Genomic DNA, 21,543 nt, shown 5'->3' on the forward strand with positions numbered 1-21,543 from the left:
TTGATGTGAGGTAGTTGTCATCTTTTAAAAACATTTAACCCACACCATTTGAAAACAATTTATTTTTGACAGTTATATAAAATGTAAAATAAAATATAAAAATGTATTTTTAAAGTTGTCTAGTAAAATCATAAACATAAATATGCACATCTACCAATAAATTTTCTTATTATATTTTATAATGAGTTTTTGTGTATTCACTTATAGACAGGGACCATAAAATTGTCATCTTAAAAACTTAGTTTTCCTTTCCAAGTTCAATATACACTGAGTGGCCAGATTATTATGATCTATGAATGCATAATAACCTGGCCACTGAGTGTATATCCTATATAATAAAAGGCTAATATGAAAATTGTCCCCTAGACCAGGAGTTCAACAAGCAGGCAGGCTGGCCAACTGCTCATGTACCCACCTTGACCACACTGGCCGGACCCCACCCATCCCACCCATGCACAAATTTTATGCACCAGGCTTCTAATTACACACACACACACACACACACACACACACACACACACATACACACTGAGTGGCCAGATTATTGTGTATTCAGAGATCCTAATAATCTGACCACTCAGTATATATTCTTTCCTTTATTAGGTCTCCATTAATGTTCAATAAAGTGGTATAATTTCTTTTCTTTTTAAAAAAATATATTTTATTGATTTTTTACAGAGAGGAAGGGAGAGGGATAGAGAGTTCGAAACATCAATGAGAGAAACATCGATCAGCTGCCTCCTACACACCCTCCACTGGGGATGTGCCCACAACCAAGGTACATGCCCTTGACCGGAATCGAACCTGGGACCTTTCAGTCCGCAGGCTGACACTCTATCCACTGAGTGAAACTGGTTTTGGCCAAAGTGTTATAATTTCAATAAAGTATATTCCATATTACCATAATAATTTTTGGTTATATTATATAAATCCTATATAACCTGTATCTTTATAAAAATATATACTCAAAGGGAACCATGAGGAATTCTTACAATGAGGAAATATTTCCATACCTCGAGTGTAATAGTGGATTCTTGATTTTGCATCCCCATGTTAACATGCCATCTGAGATGACCATCATGAACTGTACTTAGTCTAATACAGCACACCACAGTGTCTAGTAGGCCATAAGCACTGCATCATCAAATGGGTGTTTCTATATGAATTTGGTTCAAGCAAGAGTTGAAGGCACAAGTTGTCTGACCGTGTTGCCCAGTAACCAATGATTTATATTCCTCCCACAGTGCCTATTTCCACTCAACTGCCTCTGTGGATTCATGGGGAGGAATAGTTGTGAATGATTTATTGGTAACATATAAAAGTGGACAGCAAAAGCACTGCAGATGGCACTGAGGAGGCTCTGGTGAAGCAAAATCTCCTCAGTGGGTAGAATATCAAGTAGTACAAGTTGTTTATTTTCCATAGAAGATGAGATGATCAGACCTTCACTGACTCATATGTAGTGGCTAATGCTTTGACTGAATGATAAGGTGTTCAGAAGGAACATGTTTGGAAAATTGGGGGAGGAGTATATGGATAGAACTCTCCAAAGGGCACAGAGTATGCAGATATTTGTTTTATGTGAATAATATCTGTAGGATAACCCATTCTGTTGGTATCAGTAAGCTTCCTGCCTATGCTCAATAAGTAAATGAATAAAGTTGTCAGGGCAATAGGAATAGAGTATGCACATGGGTTCAACAGCATGGACTTCTAGTCATTCAGGTTTATATGCTTAGAACAACTGCTGATTGTCCAACCTGTCAACAGCACAGACCAACAATTTCTTCCCAATGTGGCACAATTGTGGTGTAACCTGGCATCAGACTAATTACAAATGAACACTTCCATCCTCAAAAATACGAGTAGATCCGTATGTGCTATGGCCACTCTATGTGAACACAAGATGGATGCTGCAAGATTTCCAGCAGGGGAGGGCAGTTGGAAGGGACTAGGCCTGCAAGGGAGGGCAGTTGGGGGCAATTTGGATGGCAGGGAGGGCAGTTAGGGGTGACCAGGCTGGCAAGGAAGGGCAGTTAGTGGTGACAGGGACAACAGGGGAGGGTAGTTGGGGGCAACCAGGCCTGCAGGGGAGGTCAGTTAGTGGTGACCAGACTTGCAGGGGAGGACAGTTAGGGATAATTAGGCTGGCAAGGAAGGGAAGTTAGGAGTGACCGGACCAGCAGGGGAGGGCCGTTAGGGGCAATTGGGCTGACAGGGGAGCAGTTAGGCATTGGTCAGGCTGTCAGGTGAGTGACTAGGGGGTGATTAGGCTGGCAGGCAGAAGTGGTTAAAGGGAATCAGGCAGACAGGCGAGCCATTTGGGAGCCAGCAGTCCTGCATTAGAAAGGGATGTCTGACTGCCCGTTTAGGATCAGAGGATTAGGCCTAAATGGACAGTCAGACATCCCTCCAGGGATCCCAGATTGGAGAGGGTGCAGGTTGGGCTGAGAGACACCCTCCCCCCTACATGCACAAATTTCATGCACTGGGCCTCTAGTTTATTTATAACAGTATGAACTCATGGGCTATAACCAAGTACTGTGTTTTTCATTTTGTTGTTTAAATAATTATGATTGTGGTCATTGGGACCCCTTTCATGCTAGTTCCTTGTTCTTTAGACATACCTTCATCCTTTTGTAGTTTTAGCACTTTCACTTGTTTTCTATTACAAAATAGTCCAAACTTAAGGTGACCAGTCATCCCGCTTTTAGAGGACAGTCCAGATTTTGAACAATTTGTCCTGCGTCCTGGAGCATTCGGGACACATTGTTAAAAATCAGGCTGTCCCACCAAAAGTGGGATGTCTGGTCACCTTATGAGGCTGGGTTAATAAACATCACCAAAAATGTATAAAGGATTTTTGAATGTTCTTTTGAGGGTAAAGTTACCTTATATTTGGGTATGCGACAGATAGTTTTATCAGTCTTACCTGGAAGTGTGATTTCATTGTTGGGTTTATTGAGATTTTAAGAATGTTTTAGACTCATAGAAACAGAGACCTGACTGTTGATTGACAATAGGCAGGGGAAATGGAGACTAGATAAAAGAGATGAAGGGATTAAGTACAAATTACTAGTTATAGAATAACTCACAGGAGTGTAAAGTATAGCACAGGGAATAAGGTCAACAATATTGCAATAACCATGTATGGTGCCACATTGTTACTGGAAATATCTGGGGGAACACATTGTAAAGTATATGACGGTCTAATTACTACTAGACAGTATGCTGTACACCTGAAACCAGTATAAAATAACATTGAAAGAAAACTGTAAATAAAAATTTAAAAAATAAATTAATTAAAAATAATAGTTCATTAAAAGAGTATGTGCAACAAATAATTAGGCAGAAATGAAGTTTGATTGCCACTATTTGTATGCAAATGAATGCATTACAGTCATGCTCAAAACAAAAATTTGTGTGTCTGTATAGATATCTTTCTTATAATCAGTCCTGAATGAACTGATGATAGTGCCAGGAAACCAACAGAAATAAAGAAACTGGCCAAAGTTTCACAAACCATCCCTTTGACAGGCAACTGTGTATTAACAACTACTTATCAATGAATTGCTTGTATCTTATTCATACAACAGGTTACTAAAAGTTATATATAAAATTGTTATTTCTCAAGTAATAATAGTGTAAAGTGAAATGATGCAATAATTCCCTTTGTGTAGCCAAGAATTTTCTGGAGTAATAATAAATTTGATACATATTTGTATTTTCCAGGGGGAAGGTCTATTGCTTTCATTAGATTCTCAAGGTGCCTGAATAAATTTTTTAGGGACCACCACATTTATTTAATAAATGCATTATATTCTAACATAAACTAAAAGTAAAAAATGAATTGTTTGTTATGGGTTGAACTGTGTGCTCCTTCCATACTCCTATGCTGAAACTCTAGTACTTCAGAATGTTACCTCATTTGGAGATACAGTCTTTACAGAAGTAATTAAAGTGATCCCTAATACAATACGACTGGTGTTCTAAGAAGATGTAGAAACAGGGATAGAGAGAAGATGGCGTGAAGATCTGGGGATGGGGATGAAAAAGAGGCTCCATAGTAAATCTTTCTGAAAGTGACCTCACAGGATGATCAGATCACAAACTCTTCACTGTGCAGGTCATGGTGGATAGTCACACCTCAACCTGTAAGAAAGATGATCTTTGTCTTAGGGAAGCCTTGTCCATTGTTTTTGTGCACCTAGTTAACACACCATTGAAACGCCAGAGTGAAACTCGTTTTTAGAAAACTCTGAGGAGTAACCAAACCATCTTGTTGACTATCCTCTACCTACATTTCTCCCACCTTCATGTAATCTTTCTTACAGTCCCTCCAAATATATAAGAGAAACTAAAAATGTATCACTCTAAAACATTTGAGATCTTGTTTTTTGGCATGTTCTCAGTTTAGCTCAAATAAACTCAACATTTTTAAAGTTAAGTGTGTTTTTAATGAGTACATAGAAATAGGGTGGGCTTGAAATGTGTCAACTAGTTTTCCAGAAATAATCTGGGTAGGATGGTCCACAACAGGTATTCTGTGCATTATTTGAAATATGATATAAAGGATGGCCACAATCTTTTTATGCTTGGAAGTTTGATGCAGGGTGCTGTGTGCTGCTACAGCTCATGCACATGGTCACTGATCTGCTTACTCAGTTGTTCTGGGGTTCAGCATCTTGTGTTACAGCTCTTGCAGGTCCTAATGGATTTATTCTTTTAGCATTTCCAAGTCCTAGGCCAGAGCATGCAACTCTGGGGAAGCGGTAGCCAGGATCTGAGCCTCTCCTTGTCATTTTGGATGTATTCCTTCATTTCCTTTGGATCCTGGTACAGGTGCTTATCTCTGTGATGAAAGCTTCTCCTGCAGGTTACCTGAAACCTGAGGATGGGGGCTGGTGGGCAATGAGGGGCTGACACAGATTACTCCTTGAAAGTTCCCTTCGCCCTTTTCTCTTCCCAGCGTTGCATTCATCTTTCCTTCATAGCCATTTGCTCCACTGACCTCAGCCCCACCACATGATGAAGAAAAATGAATATGCATAGTCTATGAAAAGATCTCTAAAGCAGCCCTGGCCTGTTGGTTGGAGTGCTCATTTGGTTACTATCAGTGTTTCCCAAAGTGTGGTACCCGCACCCGCAGGGGTACGGGAAGAGTTTGGTGGGGATATGCACTGCACCATGCTTAGCTGTGCCTATTATAATTCTAGGTTCTCATGAGTACGAGGGGTACTCAGTGGTACAAAAATTATAGAAGGGGTACACATATGTCAAAAGTTTGGGAAACACTGGGTTAGAGCACTGTCCCACACAGTAAAAGGTGGGGAGTTCCATTTCCTGTTAGGGCATATACTAAGGTTGCAAGTTTGATCCCCGAGTAAGTGTGGGAGGCAACCAACTGATGTTTCTCTCTCACAGTAGTTTCTCTCTCTCTCATATTAATGATTTTTCCCCTCTCTCATAATAATCTCTCTCTCTTTCTCCTGTCATTTTTTTAAAAAGATAAAGTTGACTACAGAAATTAGACTTTACAACTCTCTATTTTATATCATTTCTCATAATTACTCTCTGTGTTTGATGATGGATTCAAGATCATGGGATTTGAAAGTCACACTGAGGTTAAAGAAAAATAAGGTTCTTCAGATAGTTGTAGACCGCAGGGTCGGTGTACAAGGTTAGTATCTGCAGAGTGGCTGAATACACAAATTTTTTTTGAGGTTTTATTTTTTGAAAATTTTTACCTTAAATTATGAGGGTAACCTCATAAACACCTAACTTTTTTTCCCAATGATATCTCACATTTTATACAGAATGTAAATTCTTTTTGGTCTATGAATTAAGTTAATGTATGAAATCTGAACACCCGAAGTAAGAAATGCAGTCATAAAAGGAGGTATGGGCTGCCCTGGTATTTTCTTCTCCAGCCTTAGGGGGTAAATAGTGCCATTGGCCTCATAGGCCTTTAGTTCCCATGTCTAAGCCAATAAACAGCAGAGTCACCAATGAGGACAGAGAGTTTAGAAAACTGTCTAGGAGATGCAGGCATTTGGGGCCTCCTCCCTTTCCAGATATATTAAGTGGAGGTGGCCTTTGGTATGTATTTAGGTTGTGTATAGAACATAGGAAAATAATAAGTTTAAGCCAAGTTCAGCTAGAACTCTCTGTAAGAACATGTATAATCATAATATATGACAATTATTCACTGTGAATATATAGTATTTTAAATAAGAAATTTAATGAAAATTATGGTCTAAAATGTATAGTTGACTCACGCAGTTTTTGTTAGAGTGATGAAAGCAGAAAAGGAAGGATTGTCATTTGCAAAATAGAGATAGGAATGATTATTTCCTATCAACAGCACACAAATGTGTGGATCATTAGAGATTGATTTCACTTGAGGGATAAAGCCTGTGAAGTTCTGAGCATCTCAATATTTCTAGATGACCTTTAAGTCACTCTCATACCTTTCGATTCTATTGTCATTATTTTATCCTGGAGATTAGCTATATTCTTAAAAGGCTTGGCTTAGAAAAATAATCTGCTTTTAAAGTAATAAAATTTAAATTGACTAATGAAGAGATAAAATTTATATCTTATTAAAAACCATAAAATAGAATATGTTTCTCCTAAAAATTAACAAACTCAGGAGGAAAAAAATCTACAATATCAATTATATTATATAAAAATAAATTAGTTAAATTATATTAAGTCCCCAGGGATGTTTTGCATAAGGATTATGTCAAAATCCTTTAGCTTTCATATTAAAAAAAACTGTGACATGTAATTTTTGGTGAAACTGTACAAATGGTAAAACAGTCCCTGCTGCATTTAACTAATTTTCACAGCTTTTACTTTACATGTTTTTTAAAAGTGATATAAAAGTAAAAGCAAATTAATTTAAAATATATTTTGAGTACAAGATAAATAACTCTAGAATCATTTTAAAATTAGAATGAAAAAGAAACCTAAAATTCTCCACAAAATTAAGTTTTCATTTGCTAGTGGTAATTTTAATCAAAGTTTATATCTAGAAACATGTAACATTAAATGAATTAATTTATTGGCTTTGGGACTTTTTTTTTCAAGCAAGTATATGAAGCAATTAATATGTAATACTAATGATTCTAAAAGATATGAAAGTATATTTCTACCTCTTTGCACACTAGAGGCTTGAATATCTTATACAAATTGTTGCTGTGCAAAATGTCATTAATTACTTAAATTAATATAATTTTAGTTTGAAAAGAATAGGTTTGACATTTAGAGAGACCTTTGCACATTGGTTTCTTATTGACTTCCAACATTCAACTAGTATCATGTTTCTGAAATTGAAATTACATATGAGTCAACAGATCTCCTTTCAGCTTGTTATAATAGCACTAGAGGCCTGGTGCATGACATTCGTGCACTGGTGGGAGAGGTCCCTCAGCCCGCCCTGTGCCCTCTCACAGCCCAGGCCCCTTGGAGGATGTGCACCTGCTGTGGAGGTGGGAGAGGCTCCAGCCACCACCACAGTGCTCACCAGCCATGGGCCCGGCTTCTGGCTGAGTGGCGCTCCTCCTGTGGGAGTGCACTGACCACCACAGGGCAGCTCCTGCATTGAGTGTCTGCCCCCTAGTGGTCAGTGCATGTCATAGTGGTCGGTCATTCTGCTATTTGGTCAATTTGCATATTAGCCTTTTATTTTATAGGATATTATGATCTCTATATTGTGTTTACAACAAAACAAGATAATGTTGCAAAACAAATTCCTCTACTCATTTTCAAGGCTTCAGATTTCAGGTATATGGTAGCTTAAGGATTTCAAGATCTTTTTTGTTAGTTTTCTATTACTCCTAAACTAATTTGAGATGGTCAATAATTAAACTTCACCATAAGCACGACCTAGTAACATGGATAAGTAAGAAGGTCATTTTAATAAAGAAAAATATTTAAAAGTGGTTTTGAGATTTACTTATTATTTAAAATATAAAAGAATACCTTAAAGAGAATTCTGATAATTAATTAAAATCCAATATATAATATAAATATGACACTATATGTGTTTCTTGTAAAGCCTTCAAACACAAGAACTCACGTGTGCTTATTAAACATTTGTACATGGGGAAACATTTGCAACTCAAGCTGAAGTACATTCTTATGTTGTACTTCAAATTTTATACCAGAAATGACAAGGAGAAGTTCTATAACTATAGTTGTATGCTTTAAAAAAAAGAAAGGTAAGTAGAGGCAACTATTTTCAACTATCATAATAGCATACATGTTAATAACTATAAATATGATATTTATATTGTTATTATTTATATACTAGAGGCCCAGAGCATGAAATGGTGCGTGAGTAGGGTCCATAGGCCTAGCCTGAAATCAGGGCCATGTCTGACGCTCTGTGATGCCCCATAAAGCTTCGTGATGCTTGGCTCTGCCACCTCGTGCTGCTTTGTGAAGCTCCCCACCTCGTGATGCTCCGCAAAGCTCTCCGCAGCTGTTCTGCTACACTTATTGACTCTCCCTGCCCCGTGACGCTCTGTGACACTCGCTGCTGCCCCAAGATGCTTACCACAGCTCAATGCTCGCCACTCATTGCCTGATGCCTGCCACCACTCAACAGTCTCCAGTCCCACCCTGATGCCACCCCACCCTGTTTGCCATGCTGCGATCAGAGCCTGCTGGGTGGAGTGGGAGAGACTGAGAGGTGGTCAATGTACCTCATGATGACTGGTCGAGCGGTTGTTTTGGTCGTTATGCTTATGAGCCAGGCCTTTTATCACATAGGATACGTTATGTATTAAAGGTGTGATATGGTAAATAATATGTTTAACATATGTCTTCTGTAATGCATAATGTATCCCAAAATATGTATACACACATGTTGACTAATTATAAAGGCAGTGCTTATTAAAATATATTTCATTTTCAAAATTGAGGCTTCAGTTGTTAGAGTGTGTATACATTTTTTCTGGCTGGGACATCCTGTACGTTGTATGTGTTTTGCATATCAGTATAGATCATTGTATATTGTTTAAATATTTATGTGTTATTGGAAACCAACGCCTGGCTCAGCAGCACCGCGGCTGCCAAGGGTTTCTCTGGCCAGTGTCTCTCCCTCCAGTCTACAGCATGGGGAATATCTTTGCGAACCTCTTCAAGGGCCTTTTTGGCAAAAAAGAAATGCGCATTCTCATGGTGGGCCTGGACGCTGCGGGGAAGACCACCATCCTGTACAAACTGAAGCTGGGTGAGATCGTGACCACCATCCCCATAGGTTTCAACGTGGAGACCGAGGAATATAAGAACATCAGCTTCACTGTGTGGGACGTGGGTGGCCAGGACAAGATCCGGCCTCTGTGGCGCCACTACTTCCAGAACACACAAGGACTCATCTTTGTGGTTGACAGCAATGACCGAGAGCGTGTGAATGAGGCACGAGAGGAGCTTATGCGGATGCTGGCGGAGGATGAGCTCAGGGATGCTGTCCTGCTCATGTTCGCAAACAAGCAGGACCTCCCCAATGTCATGAACGCAGCTGAGATCACGGACAAGCTGGGCCTCCACTCTCTACGCCACAGGAACTGGTACATTCAGGCTACCTGTGCCACCAGTGGGGACGGGCTCTATGAGGGTCTGGACTGGCTGTCCAATCAGCTCCAGAACCAGAAGTGAGCCGAACTCCTCTCTTCCCACTCACTCCCTCCTTCACCCTTGCTTTCCTCTCATGTGGCAGATGTGCCCCTGTGGTGTGAGTGCCAGAAGCTGTCTCCATGGTCGGTCTCAGTGTGCTTCATCATGCTGTACATGTGCAGACGCAGCCTGCAACCAGGTTTTTATTTAATGTAAATAGTTCTTGTTTTCAATGAGGCAGTTTCTGGTACTCCTATGCAATATTACTCAGCTTTTTTTTATTGTAAAAAAAAGAAAAAGAATCAACCCACTGTTTAGTTCTGAGAAGGGATTTTAGGCACCAGGGAGGGGGCCTCTAGGAGCTGCTGTGAGATCACCTCAACGCTCCTCCTCTGGGCTTTAAGTCTGGGCTGGGATCCATTTTGGTGGTTGGTTTGTAACCCAAACTCAGTACATTTTTTATAATATAAATATAAGGAGACACTTGAACACAGAGAAGGGAGAAATGTGCCTAGTTCTGCAGTAACGGCTTGAGTCCAGTCTGCCTGTGGTCTGTCTCCCATCTGGAGCATGCAGTGGGCAGAACCAGCCACAATACGTTCTGCATGGTCACTTAGGTCCCTGATTGGCTTTGTCTCGCTGGGTCATCTGCATCCCATAGCACTCATGCTTGTACCTGTGCTCTCACCACTGCCTATGGGGGTGGGTTGGGGGCTGCGGCCACCGCTCAGACTCCTTAGAAGGACTTCCCTCTGGTCAGTGTGGGAAAGCACAGGTGCTTTGGTGGGACCACTCTGGCCAGAACAGGAGACCCCCATGGTCCCTACACACACTCACTTGCTCCAGGTTGTCTGGGCCTCACTAGTAGGAACGCAGACAGGTGACCGGTCATCTAGAGCCTAGCTCCTCAGAGCCCCCGTCCACATGTGCTTTCACTCCCTCAGCCTGCAAGGGTCAGATTGACATAAAAAACAACAACCTCGCCGAAGCCGGTTTGGCTCAGTGGTAGAGCGTCGGTCTGTGGACTGAAAGGTCCCGGGTTCGATTCCGGTCAAGGGCATGTACATTGGTTGCGGGCACATCCCTGGTAGGGGGTGTGCAAGAGGCAGCTGGTTGATGTTTCTCTCTCATCGACGTTTCTGGCTCTCTATCTCTTTCCCTTCCTCTCTGTAAAAAATCAATAAAATATATTAAAAAACAAAAAACAAAACAAAACAAAACAAAAAAAACCTCTACTTTTTTCTTTTGTATTTTGATAAAACACTGAAGAAACTAGAGCTGTTAAAATTTATCTTGGGGAAAAACTCAGAACTGGTTTATCTGGTGTCGTGGAACCTCTTACTTCTCTCAATACACGGTTAGTAATCAACTGTTTGGTATACTTGTTTTCAGTTTTCATTTTCACAAACAAGCACTGTAATTATAGCTATTAGAATAAAATTTCTTAACTATTAAAAAATAAATAAATATTTATGTGTTATTGATTATACATTAATTGTATATGCTTATTTTAAATCAAATTTTCAAATACAAAATAATGTATTTGTATCTTTGATGTTAATAGATTAAATCACATTATTAGTATATTACTTTTTGATACATAAACATTACACATGAGTTAATTTTTTTGGAAATACACCTATTAACAAAAAGAATAAAGTATAATTTTGTGCTTACAATTAATTAATTCATCCATGAGTAATTATTTTATGCAGAAACGAGATAGATTTAGGAAAATTTTTATTATTAAATTTCATTTTTATAACATTAATACTAGGAAATGCTCAAATAAGTAGATGAAAATGAAAGGGATTTCATTATAGTAATATTAAATATTTTTAAATTTCTTCCAAGACTTTTGCCAAAATTACATATTAGTTTATCAATGAATGTCATTTTTTAAATATTTTTATTATAATTTACAAATTACAAAATTCACTTGTTTTGGTGTACAATACTGTGTCTTAAGAAACACATACTGTCATGTAACCACCACTGCAATATGTAGCACAGGCACTGATATGTTTCTTTATGTAAAGTTTTGCCCTTTTCTAAATGTCATATAAATGGAACATACCAAATACAGCCATTTCTAGTCTGCTATTTGTCATTTAGCGTAATATACTTGAGATTTATGTCGCATATATCATAAGTTTGTTTTTCTATTATTAGGTGACCCCATTTTATGGATGTACCTTAATGGTTATCCATTAGCCAGTTGGAGGACATTTGGTGTGTTTTTAGTTTTGGGCAATTAGTACCAAATCTGTAAACATTCTCACACAGGTTTTTTGTGTAATCATAAAGTTTTATTTCACTTGCTTAATATTTAGAAGAGAAATTGCTGGATCATATGTTAGGTGAGAATTTATAATTAACATTCATTTTTTTTCTAAAGTGGCTATATTATTTTGCATTTGTACTTGCAATGTATGGAGTTTTAGTTACTCTGTATCCATGCCAGAATTTGGCAAAATCATTAAAAATCTATTGACTATCAGTATGTATTTATTTCTATATTTTTGTTCTGTTTTAATGATCTGTGTGTCTATCCTTTTGCCAATACAAACTGTCTTGTCTCCGATAGCTTTAGATTACATCTTGAAATCATGCAGTGTAAACCTTATAACTTTATTCTTTTTCAATATATTTTTGCCTGTTCTAGTTCATTTTGAAGGAATTATTGTTTCCATAAAAAGAAATCTAGCCTGGATTTTTATTGGGCTTGTAATATATCCATAGTTAAGAATAGTGATATGGATATCTTCATACCATAGAGACTTCCAGTCTAAGAACATTGTGCAAATCTCTATTTAGGTTTCCTTTGATTTCTTTCATCAGTGTATTATAGATTTCAGCATACATATATTTGCATATATCTTGATAGACATAACTATTCATATTTTTGTTATAATATGATACATTAAAATATTTGATTTTTAATCAGTCGTTCATGTTTAAAATATAATTAATTTTTGTACACTTTGATATTTTTAAAATTGCTCAAATTATTTTAGAAGAGATCCAAGATGGCAGCAAAGTAGACGAATATCACACTCACTTCCTCTGAGGACCATTTGGGAATGTAAACTAAAATGTAGAATAATAAACTTGAAAGCCTACAGAAGACTAGCTGAATAGAAGTCTTATAACCAAAGACTTACAGAAGTCACATTGAGATTGGTAAGAAGGGCAGAGATGCAAAAAGGTCTGCCTTTGCTCCAGTGGGCAGCAGCGGAGGTTACAGATTCCACATGAGGAGCTGGGGTCTCAGCCCCACCCGAGGCTCCCCAGTCCAGAGGGAGAGGCACCCACACAACATTTGGCTATGAATATCAGCGGGGATTCTGCCTGCCTCAGAGAGACAGCGGCATGCTAGAGACACAGGTGCACTCCAGAAGGGCCAACTCACAAAATCTCACTATCAGCCACTCACCTTGGGCTCTGGCAGAGAGAGGGTGGAATGGACTGAAGTTGTATGAGGAGAGACTGGGGTTTGTGGTTTTGGGGAGAGAGCTGAGGGGACAGCCTCTGGCACTCCTGAGCTGAGTCACTCTCCCACACCAAAGGTGCCATCTTTCTTGGGTGGAGCATTCCCCTTCGTAGGGTATCAACTCGGGGAAGAGCATTATCCTATGCTCTGGACTTCCTGTTGCCTAGCATGCATAGTTCACTCCCGGCTGTCCGATCAGCTGCCTGGGCTGGAGTGCAGAGGTCTGGGAAGACTGAGGTGGTGTGCTTAACTCAGTGGTGTGGCTTCAGGGTGGGGGTGATTTCCTTCACTTTCCTAGGAACATGACTGGCACTTCCCTCTAACCAGAGATTTTTTTTAGTCCCACCTTGTGGGATCCAGGTAGATCCATCTTCCAGATTCCTGTGACCTTGTCCTTTTGTGCTCAGTCTCCTGGCAGGACCTTAGACAGACAGACTTGTGTGGCTCCAGGCAGGGGTCCATTTTTCCTGACCAGTGCAAAACCCTCCTTTCATATGGCCAAAATCTTGGTATGCTCGTCTCACCCTGATGAATCCCTGAGAACCCGGCCTAACTGGGACATTTGCTGAGTGGCCTCAAACCAAGCACTGGCATTGAGCTTGAATCTGTGTTAATCTGGTGAAAAACACACACTTTTACCTGCTGACTCACTGAGAACCTACCTCATGCAACTCAAGTACCACAAGAGGCTCTAAAATCCTCAACCAAATTAGCAAATTGGACACAGCAATGCATTAATAAAGAACATAAACCATGACCATGTGAGATTTTTTCCCCTGAAGTTGAAAGGATGGTACAGTATTTGTAAATCAATAAACATGCTACACCACATAAGCAAATGAAGGAAAAAATAACATGATCATATCAATAGTTGCAGAAAAAGCACCCATTTATGATAAAAACTCTCAGCAAAGTGGGAATAGAGGGACCATAACTCAATGTAATAAAGTCCATATATGACAAACTCATAGCCAACATCATACTCAATGGGCAAAAGCTAAAAGCGTTTTCCTGAAGAAGAGGAACAAGACAAGGATATTTGTTTTTACCTCTTATTCAACATAGTTCTGAAAGTCTTAGCCATGACAATTAGACAAGAATAAAATTAAAAGACATCCAAATTGGAAAAGGAGAAGTAAAATTGTCATCATTTGAAGATGACAATATTGTATATAGAGAATCCTGAGAAAAAAGAAATTAAATTCACCTTACACCATACAAAAGAATAAACTCAAAATGGATTAAAGTCTTATATGTAAAACTCAAAACCATAAAAATCTCAGAAGAAAACATAGGCAGTATAATCTGGGACATTTCTCAAAACAATATATTTTTTTATGATATATCTCCTTGGGCAATGGAAAAAAATAAATGGGACTATATCAAACTAAGAAGTTTTGCACAGCAAACAATCACAAGCTGAAAAGACAACTTACTGAAAGGGAGAACATATTCACCAATGATACATCTGATAAGGAGTTAATATCCAAAATTTAAAAAGAACTTATGCAACTCAACACCAGAAACAAACAATCAAATAAAACAATCCAATTAAAAAATGGGCAAATGACCTGAATATACACTTCTCTAAAGAGGACATAAAGATGGTCAATAAACATATGAAAAGTTGCTGAATGTCACTAATCATCAGAGAAGTATAAATTAAAACCACAAATAGATATCACATATACTTGTCAGATGGCTATCATCAATAAATCAACACACAATAAGTGTTGGTGAGGATTTGAAGAAATGAAAACCCTATTGTACTGTTGATGAAAATGAAGATTTGTGCATCCACAGTGGAAAAAATATATAGACTTTCTTTAAAAAAATTAAAAATGAAACTACTTTGTGACCCAATGATTTCACTACTGGGATTATCTCCAAACAAAACTTGAAAACAGTAATTTGAAAAAATATATGCACCCCTATGTTTATTGCAGTGTTATTTAGTCAAGATTTGGAAACAGCCCAAATGTCCATCAGTAGATGAGTGAATAAAAAAGGTGTGGTATATTTATACAATGGAATACTACTCAGAAATAAAAAAAAAAGAAAAGAAAATATTACCTTTTGCAACAGCATGATGGGCCTGGAAAGCATTTTTCTAGGTGAAATGAACCAGAAAGAGAAAGACAAATACTAATTGATTTCACTTATATATGGAATCTAATGAACAAAATAGAAAAACAAAATAGAAACTGACTGATAGATACAGAAAATAGACTGAGTACTGTTAGAGGAGTGAGGGATTGGTGTTCTGGGTGAAAAAAGGAAGGGGGTTAAGCAAAAAAACAAACAAAAAATATCTCATAGTTTACTAGAAAGAAAACAGGTGGGAGGAGGTGAAAGAAGGTAAAGGTGGGATAAATGGTTAGGGAAGGAGACTTGATTTTGGTTGGTGAATACACAATACAATATTCAGATGATGGTATTATAGAATTGTGTACATGAAACCTATATAATTTTATTAATCAGTATTATCCTAACCCTATATAATAAAAGCATAATATGCAAATCGGCCGAACTTTGGAATGATCTGTTGGCGGAGAGCAAAGCCAGTGAGCAGGTGGTCCAGGCACATGTCAGTGGGCAGAGGGAGGGGACAGTGATGGGGGGGAGGAAGGGGTAGTGGTGACCAGCCGTGGTGGTGGGGTGATGGGGGAGTCAGTGCCAGCTGCTTGCGGCCAGTGCTGTCCCTTGATTGGCCCACCCAGTTGCCTTCCATAGAGGGAGACCAGATTGCAGCTTAGGCCCTTAGGAGAAGGCCTAAGCAATCCGTCTGATATCCCCTGAGGGCTCCCTGACTGAGAGAAGGCACAGGCCAGGCTGAGGGACACCCCCCCACAGTGCATGATTTTTCATGCACCAGGGCTCTAGTAAATTTGATAAAAATTAAAAAGAATTTTCAATTAGTTTGCCTTTATTTTTGAATTTGGGTTGCTAATGTTATTGAAGAATTTTGCATAATGCATTAGGGAGATGAGTGTGTAATTTTCCTTTTTGTGGTTTCTTTTTCTGGATTGGTACCAGGATTATGCTGGCTTTTTTATTTTATTTTATTTTATATACTGAGTCTTTTTTTTTTCTGAATATGTCTAGTTTACATGGTAATCTGTTCATTAAGGCCAATGTTTTCTTATTGTTATTCTGTAGATGATGTACTTATTGATGCAATTGAGTATTGATGTTTCCTACTATTATTGCAATTGTATTATTTCCTTTTATTATATATACTAATATTTAAAAAATATATTTAGGTATTTTTTTGATGGGTAAAAAACTGTTTATATATTACTAGAGGCCTGGTGCATGAAATTCGTATGGGGGGGGCGGTTGTCCCTCATTCCAGCCTGCACCTCTACAATCTGGAACATCCCTCTCACAATCCAGGACTTCTGGCGCCCAACTTCTCGCCTGCCTGCCTTCCTGTTTGCCCCTAACTGCTTCTTCCTGCCAGCCTGATCATCCCTTAACCACTCCCCTGCCAGCCTGATTGATGCCTAACTGCTCCCCTGCCAGCCGGTTTGCCCCTAACTGCCCTCCCCTGCAGGCCTGGTCACCCCTAACTACTGCTCTTCCCTATAAGGCCTGCTCCTCCCCCCCACTGCCCTTCCCTGCAAGCCTGGTAGCCCCCAATTGCTCTCCCCTGCAAGCCTGGGTTTCCCCCCCACCCCCAAACTGCCCTTTCCTGTAGGCCCAGGCACCCCCAACTTCCCTCCTCTGTCATCCTGGTCACCCCTAACTGCCCTTCCCTGCAGGTTTGATTGCCCCCAATTGCCCTCCCTTCCAGGCCTGGTCCCTCCCAACTGCCCTCCCCTGCTGGTCATCTTGTGGTTGCCATCTTGTGTCTACATGGGGGCAGCCATCTTTGAACACGTGGGGTCAGCCATCTTATGTGTTGGAGTGATGGTCAATTTGTATATTACTCTCTTATTAGATAGGATATCTTCTTTTGGATTAAAGTTTATCAATATATACACTTTTTTTGTTTCTTGTTAGTCTGTTTTACAATCGGATTTGTTTGATATACTAATAAATATTGCTACTCCAGTTTTCTTTTTTATTGTATTTGCATGTCCTAAAGCATATAACCAAACTAACTATTGGATTTTATGCATTTTCCTTTAAGAGTCACACAGTTTCTCTAGATTCCATATCCTTGTAATGAATCATTTGATACCCTGGATATCTAGGGTATTGGGACTCAACCCAACACCCTAGATATCCTATGACATTTTAGATGGAGACATTTTCTTGTTATGTATTTGGTTGTTTCTATAATTATCCTCAGTTAGCCATTAGGTTTAAATTCTCTGCTTTATCTTGTGCTTTGCTTAAGGGCTGATTGCTTGAGAGTTTTACTTAATTTTCTCATTTTATTTTTGGACTTTAGTCTTTCCCTATGAACCTGCTTTTAGATTTTCTCTTTTTATTTTTCCCCTTGCCATTAGTGGCAGACTACTGTTGTATGTTTCCTGGTGTTTGCTAGGCATTTTGCGGTAGGATGAGGATAACAGAATGATTTCTATTTTCATTCTGCCTAAATTACATCCAAAGCCTGTGTCTCTGAGACTTGACAATGGTTTTTTATTTTTTATTTTATTTATTCTGTATGTGTACAGTGTTTGGATACCTCCAATTATCTGGTGCAAAAAGGGTTTATTGCTTCTTTGCAAGGAGTAGAAGTGTTTTTACATTTTTCTCACAATAGTTCTTACCCTTCTGCATTTAGGGTGACAGAATTTGCTGCCTTGTGGTTTAAGGTTCTGTAGGGTATTAAGGGGTGAAGAATATGGTAAGCACTGTTTCTTACTTACAGTACCCTCAGGGGCTGAAGTTCTGAGGGCTGATTTATTTCTCTTCTGCCCCCAATTTTCTTGTGAACAAGTGGTGAGGTCAGCTGGGAAGAGCTTGTGAGTGTGTGTGAATTTCCCTCTTGCCTATGGATCTCAGGATTTCTATACTATTGTATTTTCCTAGCTTGCATTTGGCCCTTAACAATTTGTTAACAATTTTAATTGCATTATTTTTACCAGAGTTTATGGTGCCTGACATTTCTTTCTCCAATGCTCTGTCCCAGATTGGTAAGGACTTGCATCCCATCTATTTTTAAGAGGATATTATTAATTTCAGCTTAAGGAAAAATTGCTTTCTATGACCTTAACTTTCTAATGTGTTAAAGAAATGTCAGTATTTTGTTGAGTATCTAATTTTTTTTTTGTATGTGGTAAGAGAACTGTCTTTTCCAGAGCTTGATTATTATTTTAATAACATATTAGCTGACAAATTTAAGTCCTCTTCAAAACTTATTGAAAATAATGTATAACATCATTTAATTTAAGAAAGTATTTTAATCAATGATTAGCTATTCATGTAATAATTTCTTAGTATAAACACCAGTATTTTGAAATATTTTGTTTGTAAACCATGGTAGAATTAATGATCAGTGAAAAAATCTGCCTTTTTCCTTAATATGGGAAGACTATTGTGAAAGAGGCAAGAAGATAGAGGGAGGATCACAAACACAGATGTTTAAAGAAATATTTGTTTTAGGGAATATCACATTTGAAAATTATGTACCTGAATTCAGTCCTTTAAAATTATGCAAGACACACTTTCTTTAGAAATGTTTCTGTGCCTCCAGAGATGGAATAGTCTATTTTTGAGAATCATGAATTAAGTTAATGCCAAGGATGAAAAGAATACATGGCACATCATTAATTTTCAATAAATATTTGCTATTTTATTATTAATAAGAACAATCTAATGGTGGATTAGAATGTCCAGAATGGAGAATGTGAAAATAACATAGGAATAGCATACTGATTATTTGAATTAATTCAGCTACACAGTTAAACACAACTGGAGATAATTGTTTAATTATCATTTCCATTATATATCTTTGCTAAGTATGCAAAATAGCCTTATGGCAGATAATTCATACTTGATGTTACCAGAAGATATCAAAGCCAAAGATATTTAATATTCTTCATTAAGTGATTTTTATATTCTCTAGTAGGTGGTAGAAAAATAAATAAATCAATGATCCTGAATTATATACTTGTTTTACTAAAAGATGTTTCAACTATTCATAAATATGGCACATATGGGTACTTTCAAAGGAATAAAATATTTTAAAGTTTCTCTTTATTCATGCATATGTTAAAGAGGGTACTTGACTATATTGCTGAAATAATAACCATAAACAATGAGGAATTTGACCTTGAGGTAGAGGATGTTGTGAACAACCATTAAACTGTTTTTCACTTTTATATGACTTCTATAATTGAATTAATTTTGAGGAAGACTATATCTCATGAATAAATGTTCATGAATAAATTAACTGTAAAATACTCATTCAAATTAAATAATAATATATAATTGATAGAACTGTGAAATACTCTCTAACTAAATGTTCACATAAGTCTTTCAAAGATAGTAATTTTAATATGGACGTAATACATTTATGATTCAGTTCACTTGTTTAATGAGATAATTTCTGGAATATGTGATTAGGGATGCATCAGTGGTATTTAAAGACTGCTTATCTTTTCCAAATGCTTAATGACCCAATGGCCTTTCCATAAATACCTATTTGACCCTCAACTGTATGATGGTTAACTATCAACTACTTGCACCTCTTCTCATATTGTAATCTGCTTTTATAAAAACCCAGTTCTTTAAGTCACCTCAGTTATACTTTGACAATACTCTCCTTCACCATTGTTCCATGCATGTCCAAAAGGGCATTGGCTTTTATTAATACTTACCACCTGAATGTTTTTTTAAATGTATTTATTATTCTTTGTTAGCTTACCAATGAATTAAATTATACCTAGAGCAATCTTATTTGACATATTGAAACAGTTATGTTTGCTCAGAATTTATTATTCAGCAAATGGAACAAACATGATTACATTTTTATGCCTTTGAATCATGTGATAGGAAGAAAATGCATAATTCCACTATGGGTATAATTTTTCTTATAAGCATTCTACCCTCCACAGATTAATACAATTCCCATATTTTCTGTGATATTTAGTATACATCTTTATTTTAACTTTTTCTAGTTTTATATTAATCTTAGAATATAAGTTCCTGGGAAATAAAATTTGTTTTTATTCTCAGTGCAGTAAAAAAATAGCTGATCCAAAATAAGCATTCCATAATTGTTGGTTGAATTAGTTATTTAATAAAATCAGAATTTTTATTTAGAATTTATCACTTGCAACACAAATATGATTTTTTTCTTAAATTACTTGATTTCAATCTTGCTATAACATTTGATATTCAAGACCATGTGGTATTGGTGTAATGGTATACAAAGGAACCAAAGGAAAAGAATGTGAGTAAAGAAATAAATCCACACAATTGAGTATTGAAAAAGTTTTAAGGAAAAAGGGTAGTCATTTCAGTAAATGGTGCATAAGCAATAGCTACCCATAAGGAAGACAACAAATCATGACCCTCACCTCACAATAAGACAAAATTTTTCAGTGTTGCTCAGTGATTGAGCATTGATCTATGAACCAGGAGGTCACAGTTTAATTCCTGATCAGGGCACATGCACTGGTTGCAGGCTTGATCCCCAGTAGGGGGCATGCAGGAGGCTGCTAATCAATGATTTTTATCATTGATGGTATTATCTCTCCCTGTCCTTTCTGAAATCAATAAAAATATATTTTAAAAATCTTACCTTGGAATGGCACATAGATCTAAACATAAAAGCTAAAATTAAAAACCAACAACAAAAAAACTCACCAAAATCTTATGAGGATACCATAACATTTCAGAATAAGCATAGATCATTACCTGGTAGATGGAGATGGGAGGTCAATGAACAAAGCTGAATAAGAAAATTGCTGAGGGTGATGGAAATTTCTGATATCACAATGATTGTGGCTTCAAGGGATTAATCACTTAAAAAGATTCATTCATCTGTACACTAAAAATGGATGCATTTCATTATACAAAATGCTTCAATAAAGTTGGTTTTTCAAAACATAATATACTTTAAATATGTATAGTTGTTTTCTATATATTATTAGACAATAAATTTGTTTAAATTTTATTATGAGATACCCACACATATTTTAATAGCAAAAGTAAAAAGAAGATACATTGAACCATGCAAAGACTGATGCATTTCAGAAGAAGAGGAGAGAACAAGAAGAGACTAAACAAAGAACTTATATGCATATATGCATAGTCCATGGACAGGCATTAGTGTTTTAAGACGTGGGGAAGGGGCAGAAGTGAGTAGAAGGAATCAACGGGGGAAGAAAAGGGGACATCTGTAATACTTTAGAACAATAAAGTTTTTTGTTTTTTTTTAAAGACTGGTGATATCAATTGTATATGAGCATTTAGAGCAAGATGAACACCTCATGCTTTTATGATTGAAATATAAAATGAAAACA

General features: G+C 37.4%; 1 protein-coding gene and 1 long non-coding RNA gene across 2 annotated transcripts in view; one reads left to right on the top strand and one right to left on the bottom strand.

The window, feature by feature from the left end:
• LOC311618195 overlaps positions 1-21,543 on the bottom strand; it is a 696,016-nt gene that overhangs the window by 57,058 nt on the left and 617,415 nt on the right. The window lies entirely within an intron of this gene.
• On the top strand, positions 9,070-9,807 carry LOC311616574 (ADP-ribosylation factor 1-like). Its single transcript, XM_084872096.1, has one exon. It carries the CDS (start codon positions 9,124-9,126, stop codon positions 9,664-9,666), a length of 543 nt encoding a protein of 180 aa, XP_084728222.1. The 5' UTR covers positions 9,070-9,123; the 3' UTR covers positions 9,667-9,807.

This window comes from Pipistrellus hanaki (assembly GCF_964339955.1).
Source record: "Pipistrellus hanaki genome assembly, chromosome: 2".
NCBI lineage: Eukaryota > Metazoa > Chordata > Mammalia > Chiroptera > Vespertilionidae > Pipistrellus > Pipistrellus hanaki.